A 9,660-nucleotide genomic window follows, 5' to 3' on the forward strand; every position below is an offset into this window, starting at 1 on the left:
CTCATAGGGACCCCCCAAAACCGATTCCCCCCCCACATGGGGACCCCTAAAGCCACCCATGATACCCCAAAACTGACCCCCCCATTGGGACCCCAAAAACCCACCCAGGACACCCCCAAAATCACACCCACCCACCATGGCCCCCCCCCCCCCCCCACGTAGGGACCCCCCCCCCGAACCGACCCCCCCCATGGGGACCCCAAAAACCCCCCATGATACCCCAAAACTGACCCCCCCCCCATAGGGACCCCCAAAACTGCCCCTCCCCCCATCTCCCCTCCCCCCCCATTGTCACTGCGGCCCCTCCCCCCACATCCCCCCCCCCCTTTTCATTGGACCGTCCAGTTGATTGAACCAATAAAGAGCCAGAACGGAACCGGGACAGACGGACGGACACGGGGACGGACGGACACGGGGGGGCCACGGGGGGGCCATTGGGGACACAACTTGGGGGTCCAAGTGCTTTTATTTCCTCCACCAGCCCCAAAACCAGCGACCCCCCCCAGGCCGGTCTCGGGGTCCCCCCATGGCCCCTCCCCCCCGTGGCCCCTCCCCCAACCGTGGCCCCTCCCCCCGAGTCCCTGAGTCTGGGGGGGTGGGGGAGTCATTTAATGGGGCCCCCCCAGGCCCGCCCCATAGAGCCCCATAACCACCTATAGGCCCCATAACCACCCATAGAGCCCCATAACCCCCTATAGACCCCATAACCCCATATAGAGCCTCATAACCCCCTATAGACTTCTATCCACCTATAGGCCCCATAACCACCTATAGACCCCATAACCACCTATAGAGCCCCATAACCCCCTATAGGCCCCCATAACCACCCATAGAGCCCCATAACCACCCATAGAGCCCCATAACCCCTCTATAGACCACATAACCCCCTATAGAGCCCCATAACCACCTATAGACCCTATAACCACCTATAGACCCCATAACCCCCTATAGACCCCATATCCACCCCATAACCCCTTATAGAGCCCCATAACCCCCTATAGACCCCATAACCCCTCTATAGACCACATAAACCCTATAGAGCCCATAACCCCTATAAAGAGCCCAGTAACCTCACCCCAGCCCCCTATAGAGACCCACAGCCCCCCTATAGAGACCCATAACCCCTCAATACACCCCATAGCAAAGCACCTTCCAGCTCCACCTCAGCCCCCTACAGACCCCCCATAACCCCCTATAGACCCCATAACCCCTCTATAGACCCCATAACCACCTATAGAGCCCCATAACCCCCTATAGAGCCCATAACCCCACCCCAGCCCCCCATAGAGACCCACAGCCTCCCATAACGCCTCAATACACCCCATAGCAAAGCACCTTCCAGCTCCGTCTCAGCTCCCTATAGACACCCCATAACCCCCTATAGACCCCCCATAACCCCCTATAGCCCCCCATAGCCCCCCCGGCCCCATAGGCTACGTGAGCCAGGGCCGGATGCAGCGCTCGTAGACGGGCCGGTGGGAGTGCCAGGCCGTGTGCCCCACGCCCGGCACCGCGCAGCCCCCGAGCGCCCCCCGCGCCTCCAGCGTCCGCAGCCCGAACGCGTCCCGCGCGTACACCTGCGGGGACCCAGGCGTCCGGGAGCCGCCCCCGCAAAGGGACCCAGGAGTCCAGGAACCGCCGCAGGGGACCCAGGCATCCGGGAATTGCCCCCAAGGGACCCAGGCGGCCGGGAACCGCCCCCCCAAAGGGACCCAGGAGTCCGGGAACCACCCCAGGGGACCCAGGTGGCCGGGAACCACCCCCCCAAAGGGACCCAGGAGTCCGGGAACTGCCCCCAAGGGACCCAGGAGTCCGGGAACCGCCCCCCCAAAGGGACCCAGGAGTCCGGGAACCACCACCCTCAGGGGACCCAGGCGTCCGGGAACCGCCCCAGGGGACCCAGGCGTCCAGGAACCACCCCACCGAGGGACCCAGGCGTCCGGGAACCACCCCAGGGACCCAGGCATCCGGGAACCGCCCCCCCAAAGGGACCCAGGTGGACAGGAACCGCCCCCCCAAAGGGACCCAGGAGTCCGGGAACCGCCCCCCCAAAGGGACCCAGGCGTCCGGGAGCCGCCCCCGCAAAGGGACCCAGGAGTCCGGGAATTGCCCCCAAGGGACCCAGGCGGCCGGGAACCGCCCCCAAGGGACCCAGGAGTCCGGGAACCACCCCCCCAAAGGGACCCAGGAGTCCGGGAACCGCCCCCAAGGGACCCAGGCGTCCGGGACTGTGTGGGGGAGCCAGCCATCCAGGACCCACAACCCCCAAGGGACCCAGGCGTCCGGGACACACAACCCCCCAAGGGACCCAGGCATCCGGGACACACAACCCTCAAGGGACCCAGGTGGCCGGGACACTTAACCCCACTGAGGGACCCAGGCGTCCGGGACACACAACCCCCACCAGGGGACCCAGGCATCCAGGACACACCACCCCACTGAGGGACCCAGGCATCCGGGACGCACAACACCCCCAGAAGTGGAGGGACCCAGGCGTCCGTGCCCCCCACCTGCCCCCCAAGTGTGGGTCCCCGCACTCACCTCCTGCTTGTGCATCTCCTGCACCGTCTCGTTGGCGTCGTAGAACCCAAACAGGCTGTTCGGGGAAAAGGGGCGTCAGCAGGGACCCAGGCGTCCGGGGGGACCCAGGCGTCCGGGGGGGGACCCCTCACACCCCACATCGGGGAACCCAGGAGTCCGGGAGGGGACCCAGGAGTTCGGGAGGGACCCAGGCGTCCGGGGGGACCCCTCACACCCCCCATCAGGGGAACCCAGGAGTCCGGGAGGTGACCCAGGAGTTCGGGGAGGAACCAGGAATCCAGGCACCCAGGTGTCCGGGAGGGACCCAGGCGTCCGGGAGGGACCCAGGCGTCCGGGAGGGGACCCAGGCGTCCGGGAGGGGACCCAGGCGTCCGGGAGAAGGGACCCAGGCGTCCGGGAGAAGGGACCCAGGCGTCCGGGAGAAGGGACCCAGGCGTCCGGGAGAAGGGACCCAGGCATTTGGGAGAAGGGACCCAGGCGTCCGGGAAAAGGGACCCAGGCGTCCGGGAGAAGGGACCCAGGCGTCTGGGAGAAGGGACCCAGGCATTTGGGAGAAGGGACCCAGGCGTCCGGGAGTAGGGACCCAGGCGTCCGGGAGAAGGGACCCAGGCGTCCGGGAGAAGGGACCCAGGCGTCCGGGAGTAGGGACCCAGGCGTCCGGGAGTAGGGACCCAGGCGTCCGGGAGAAGGGACCCAGGCATCCGGGAGGGGACCCAGGCGTCCGGCGCACCTGCTCTGCCAGGGGGTGATGACGCCGTCGTCGGGGCCCCCGATCAGCACGAGGCTCTGGATGCGCAGCAGGTTCCGCTTCCACTCTGTGGGGCGGGACCTATAGGAGCCTATAGGGCACCTATGGGACCCTATGGGGGCCTAGAGGGCACCTACGGATGGGGGGAGGGGGATGCTATGGGGTGAACATAGGGGGTCGCTGTGGGGTCCGGGGGTGTCCGTAGCCCTATAGAGTGTCCCTATGGGGCTAGAAAGGTCCCTATAGGGGCGACAGAAGTGTCTATAGGGGCCCTATAGGGGCTCTAGGGCTGCCTGGAAAGGTTCCTATAGGGGGCTGGCAGCTCAGCAGATCCATCCGTATGTCTACAGGTCCCTATAGGGTACCTATGGGTCTCACCCAATGCATTGGGGTGTCTGTAAGGTCCCTATAGGGTCTCTATAGGTGTCTGTAGATCCCACCTGATGCATTGGGGTGTTTTCTCCCCATGGATCGGGGCCAGCTCTCTATAGGATGTGTCTACGGGTATCTATAGGTGTCTAGGGGTGTCTGTCTATGGGCATCTATAGCTGTCTGTGGGCATCTATGGGTGTGTATGGGTGTCTATAGGTCTCTATAGGTGTCTACAGGTATCTATGGGTGTCTATGGGCATCTCTAGGTGTCTAAACATATCTATAGGTGTCTATGGGTGTCTATAGTTGTCCATAGCAATCTATAGGTGTCTATGGCTATCTATAGATGCCTATGAGTGTCTATAGCTGTCTGTGGGTATCTATAGGTGTCTCTAGGTGTCTATGGGTATCTATAGGTGTCTATGGGTGTCTATGGCAGTCTATGGGTATCTATGGGAGTCTATGGGTATCTATAGGTGTCTATGGGTATCTATGGGAGTTTATGGGTATCTATGGGTATCTATAGGTTCCATACGTTACCCGATGCGTTGGGGTGCGTCTTCTCCCCATTGATCAGGGCCAGGAAGTCGCTGCTGTTCAGATACAGGTCCCGGTGATGTGGGTCTGGGGACAGTGGGGACACCGGGGTCACCCCCAGGGGACAGGGGGACCCAGGCGTCCGGGAGGGACCCAGGCGTCCGGGGGGACAGAGGGACACAGGGGACATGGGAGTGGGGGGGGACCCAGGCGTCCGGGAGGGACCCAGGCATCCTGGGGTGGCTCTGGGGACACAGGGGACATGGGAGTCAGAGGGACCCAGGCGTCCGGGAGGGACCCAGGCGTCCTGGGATGGATCTGGGGACACAGGGGACATGGGGGTCAGGGGGGACCCAGGCGTCCGGGAGGGACCCAGGCGTCCTGGGGTGGCCCTGGGGACATGGGGGTCAGAGGGACCCAGGCGTCCTGGGGTGGATCTGGGGACACAAGGGACATGGGGGTCAGGGGGGACCCAGGCATCCGGGAGGGACCCAGGCGTCCGGGAGGGACCCAGGCGTCCTGGGATGGATCTGGGGACACAGGGGACATGGGGGTCAGGGGGGACCCAGGTGTCCAGGAGGGACCCAGGCGTCCGGGAGGGACCCAGGCGTCCTGGGATGGATCTGGGGACACAGGGGACATGGGGGTCAGGGGGGACCCAGGCGTCCGGGAGGGACCCAGGCATCCTGGGGTGGCTCTGGGGACACAGGGGACATGGGAGTCAGAGGGACCCAGGCGTCCGGGAGGGACCCAGGCGTCCTGAGGTGGCCCTGGGGACATGGAGGTCAGGGGGTTTGGGGGTTCAGGGGGGTTCTTGGGGGGTATTTTGGGGTCCCACCGTTCCAGTAGTTGCAGATGGACACCCCCTGGCCCAGGGGGGTGTAGCACAGCCGGTACAGGTTGGATTTCATGTGCCGGGGGAACAACCAGCGCAGGTAATCGGTGTCTGGGGGACCCCGAGTGTCGGACACCCCAAATACACCCCAGGGACCCCCAAATACACCCCAGGGACCCCAAATACACCCCAGGGACCCCCAAATACCCACAGGGACCCCCCAAATACCCACAGGGACCCCCCAAATACCCACAAGGACCCCCAAATACCCACAAGGACCCCCAAATACCCACAAGGACCCCCCAAATACACCCCAGGGACCCCCAAATACACCCCAGGGACCCCCAAATACACCCCAGGGACCCCCACATACACCCCAGGGACCCCCAAATACACCCCAGGGACCCCCCCAAACCTTCCCAGAGACCCCAAAACCCTCAGGGACCCCCAAATCCACCCAGGGACCCCAAATACCCACAGAGACCATACTGTCCCATGTCCCCATGTCCCCTCTCACCCCCATACTGTCCCATTGCCCCCACTGTCCCCAATGTCCCCAAGGTCTCACCCCCGTACTGTCCCATTGTCCCCCATGTCCCCATTGTCCCCATTGTCCCATTGTCCCCATGTCCCCAAGGTCTCACCCCCGTACTGTCCCATGTCCCCATTGTCCCCATCTCACCCCCATTGTCCCCCATGTCCCCACTGTCCCCAATGTCCCCTCTCACCCCCGTACTGTCCCATGTCCCCATGTCCCCATTGTCCCCCATGTCCCCATGTCCCCAATGTCCCCTCTCACCCCCGTTCTGTCCCATTGTCCCCCATGTCCCCGTTGTCCCCCATGTCCCCATGTCCCCAATGTCCCCTCTCACTCCCGTACTGTCCCATTGTCCCCCATGTCCCCGTTGTCCCCCATGTCCCCACTGTCCCAATGTCCCCTCTCACCCCCGTACTGTCCCATGTCCCCATTGTCCCCATCTCACCCCCATTGTCCCCCATGTCCCCACTGTCCCCATTGTCCCCATCTCACCCACATTGTCCCCCATGTCCCCATGTCCCCATGTCCCCTCTCACCCCCGTACTGTCCCATTGTCCCCCATGTCCCCGTTGTCCCCAATGTCCCCACTGTCCCCTCTCACCCCCGTACTGTCCCATCTGCGGCGCAGCCAATGAGATGAAGCTCCGTACGTTGTGGTCGGGGGTCGTGGCCAAGAGAGCGCGAGAAATCAGACCCCCTGGGGACAATGGGGACAGCATGGGGACAGCATGGGGACATCAATGGGGACAACATGGGGGACAACATGGGGACAACATGGGGACAGCATGGGGACAACATGGGGACATCAGACCCCCTGGGGACAATGGGGACAACATGAGGACAACATGGGGACATCAGACCCCCTGGGGACAATGGGGACATCATGGGGACAACATGGGGACATCAGACCCCCTGGGGACAATGGGGACAGCATGGGGACAACATGGGGACATCAATGGGGACAACATGGGGACAACATGGGGACAGCAATGGGGGACAGCAATGGGGAGATCAGCCCCCCTGGGGACAATGGGGACATCATGGGGACAACATGGGGACATCAGACCCCCTGGGGACAATGGGGACAGCATGGGGACAACATGGGGACATCAATGGGGACATCAATGGGGACAACATGGGGGACAACATGGGGGACAACATGGGGGACAACATGGGGGACAACATGGGGACAGCATGGGGACAGCATGGGGACAGCATGGGGGACAGCATGGGGGACAGCATGGGGGACAGCAATGGGGAGATCAGACCCCCTGGGGACAATGGGGACAGCATGGGGACAACATGGGGACATCAATGGGGACAACATGGGGGACAACATGGGGGACAACATGGGGGACAACATGGGGGACAACATGGGGAGATCAGACCCCCTGGGGACAACATGGGGACAACATGGGGACAACATGGGGACAACAATGGGGAGATCAGACCCCCGGGGGACAACATGGGGACAACATGGGGACAGCAATGGGGAGATCAGACCCCCGGGGGACATCATGGGGACATCATGGGGACATCATGGGGACATCATGGGGACAGCAATGGGGAGATCAGACCCCCGGGGGACATCATGGGGACATCAATGGGGACATCAATGGGGACATCAATGGGGACATCAATGGGGACATCAGAGTCCCTGGGGACAATGGGGACATCAATGGGGACATGGGGACATAGTGGGAACGTGGGGACATCATGGGGACACAGGGTTCATGGGGGGACATGGGGGGATACAGAGGAATATGGGGACATCGTGGGGACACGATGGGGACATGGGAACATGGGGGGACACGGGGGGAACATGGGATCCCCAACCTTGGGGACACCTCCCCACAGACCCTCCCCCAACAGACCCAGCCCCACCCCCCCACCCTCCCCCCCCAATGGACCCAGGCGTCCGGGGCCCCCCCATGTCCCCCCACCCCACTGCTGGTGTTCGGGTCCCGTGCCCCACCGATGGACCCAGGCATCCGGGCCCCCCCCATGTCCCCCTGCCCCACTGATGGACCCAGGCGTCCGGGCCCCCCCGTGCCCCCCCCCCGCTGGACCCAGGCGTCCGGCCCCACCTTGGCTGTAGCCCAGCAGGTGCACCCCGTCGCCCGCGTTGGCCATGATGGGCGCCAGCGCCCGCCGGAACCCCTCGACCTGCACCCAGAGCGGCCGCAGCGACGCCCCCCGGTCAAACAGGTCCAGCACGGTCACCGGCGTGCCGGGGTGGCTCTGGGGACACGGGACACGGGGTCAGGGGGACCCAGGCGTCCGGGGGGGACCCAGGCGTCCGGGGGGACAGGGGGACCCAGGAGTCCTGGGGTGGCTCTGGGGACACGGGACAAGGGGTCAGGGGGACCCAGGCATCCGGGGGGGACCCAGGCGTCCGGGGGGGACAGGGGGACCCAGGCATCCGGGGGGGACCCAGGCGTCCGGGGGGGACCCAGGCGTCCGGGGGGGACAGGGGGACCCAGGAGTCCTGGGGTGGCTCTGGGGACACGGGACACGGGGTCAGGGGGACCCAGGCGTCCGGGGGGGACCCAGGCGTCCGGGGGGGACCCAGGCGTCCGGGGGGGACAGGGGGACCCAGGCGTCCGGGGGGGACCCAGGCGTCCGGGGGGGACCCAGGCGTCCGGGGAGGATGTCACACAAGGGACCCAGGCATCCGGGGGGCAGGTCACACGAGGGACCCAGGTATGTGGAGGGACACAGATGTGCGGGGGGGAGGTCACACAAGGGACCCAGGCGTCCGGGGGGACCCAGGCATCCGGGTGGGACCTCACACAAGGGACCCAGGCATCCGGGGGGGATGCCACGCAAGGGACCCAGACGTCCGGGGGGGATGCCACGCAAGGGACCCAGGCGTCCTGGAGGGACCCAGGCATCCGGGGGGGACGTCACGCAAGGGACCCAGGCGTCCAGGGGATGCCACACAAGGGACCCAGGCATCCGGGACCCAGGCGTCCGGGGGGGAGGTCACACAAGGGACCCAGGCGTCCGGGGGGAGGTCACGCAAGGGACCCAGGCATGCAGGGGGACCCAGGCGTCCGGGGGGCGCTGACCTCGTTGATGAAGTCGCGCAGGTGCTGGAAGTCGCTGGGGCTGTCGAACAGGCCGTGGACGATGACGACGGGCCGGTGGGACCCCCCCGGGGCCACCAGCAGCAGCAGCAGCAGCGGGGGGGCCAGGAGGGGGGCGAGCGCCGCCCCTCCCCCACCGCGGCGCCTCTCGGGGGGCATCTGGGGGGGAAATGGGGGTCAGATGGGGACCCAGGCGTCCGGGGGGACCCAGGCGTCCGGGGTGCTGACCCACATCCCCCTCCCCCTGGACACAGGAGTTCAGGTGGACCCAGGAGTTCAGGGGACCCAGGAGATCGGGGACACCTGGGCGTCTGAGGGACCCAGGAGTTCGGGAGGGACCCAGGAGTTCGGGAGGGACCCAGGAGTTCGGGAGGACCGAGGCATCTGGGGTGCTGACCCACATCCCCCTCCCCCCAGACACAGGAGTTCAGGCGGACCCAGGCATCCGGGGGACCCAGGCGTCCGGGGGACCCAGGAGTTCGGGGAGACTCAGGCGTCTGAGGGACCCAGGCATCCGGGGGACCCAGGCGTCCGGGAAAGACCCAGACATTGGTGGGGCGGAAATGGGGGTCAGATGGGGACCCAGGCATCGGGGGGACCCAGGCGTCCGAGGGACCCAGGCGTTCGGGCAGACCTACACGTCTGAGGGACCCAGGCATGCGGGGGGACCCAGGCATTCGGGGCGGTGGGACCCAGGCGTCCGGGGGACCCAGGAGTCCGAGGGACCCAGGCATGCGGGAAGGACCCAGGCATTGGGGGGGGACCCAGGCGTCCGAGGGACCCAGGCGTTCGGGAGGACCCAGGCATGCGGGAAGGACCCAGGCATTGGGGGGGGACCCAGGCGTCCGAGGGACCCAGGCGTTCGGGAGGACCCAGGATTTCAGGGGGACCCAGGCGTCCGGGATGCTGTCCCCTTACCCCCCCCCCCGCCCCCGAACGCCTGGGTCCCCGGGGGTCCCCAGCCCCCACCCCGATCCCTGTTTACCTCCCGGTTCCCCTC

The 9,660-nt window shown here is 65.6% G+C and overlaps 1 protein-coding gene across 2 annotated transcripts; it reads right to left on the reverse strand.

Moving 5' to 3' along the window:
• Nucleotides 1-1,420: 1,420 nt before the first annotated feature.
• Nucleotides 1,421-9,598, reverse strand: PPT2 (palmitoyl-protein thioesterase 2). Of its 2 annotated transcripts, none has more exons than XM_082077555.1 (9): nt 9,098-9,597; nt 8,643-8,819; nt 7,659-7,812; nt 6,173-6,268; nt 5,037-5,144; nt 4,202-4,285; nt 3,272-3,356; nt 2,542-2,596; nt 1,421-1,577 (listed from the first exon to the last, which is right to left on the reverse strand). In XM_082077555.1, exons 1-9 carry the CDS (start codon nt 9,392-9,394, stop codon nt 1,434-1,436), a joined length of 1,200 nt encoding a protein of 399 aa, XP_081933681.1. In that variant the 5' UTR covers nt 9,395-9,597; the 3' UTR covers nt 1,421-1,433. The 2 variants fall into 2 exon arrangements, 1 of the variants encoding a protein (XP_081933681.1); XR_014186663.1 differs by having other exon boundaries at nt 1,498-1,577; nt 3,272-3,370; nt 9,098-9,598.
• Nucleotides 9,599-9,660: the final 62 nt, after the last annotated feature.

The sequence above is a fragment of the Streptopelia decaocto genome (genome assembly GCF_964273445.1).
Source record: "Streptopelia decaocto genome assembly, contig: HAP1_SCAFFOLD_1761, whole genome shotgun sequence".
In the NCBI taxonomy this organism is placed as follows: Eukaryota; Metazoa; Chordata; class Aves; order Columbiformes; family Columbidae; genus Streptopelia; species Streptopelia decaocto.

Excerpts from the sequence above, each read along its gene's own strand:
- PPT2 (XM_082077555.1), bottom strand. The coding sequence starts at position 9,394 with ATGCCTGGGTCCCTCGGACTCCTGGGTCCCCCGGACGCCTGGGTCCCA. Across the intron at positions 8,820-9,097 it reads TGGGTCCCCCGGATGCCTGG|ATGCCCCCCGAGAGGCGCCG; the intron begins GTCCGCCTGAAC and ends TTTCCCCCCCAG. Across the intron at positions 3,357-4,201 it reads GACGCACCCCAACGCATCGG|AGTGGAAGCGGAACCTGCTG; the intron begins GTAACGTATGGA and ends CCCGCCCCACAG.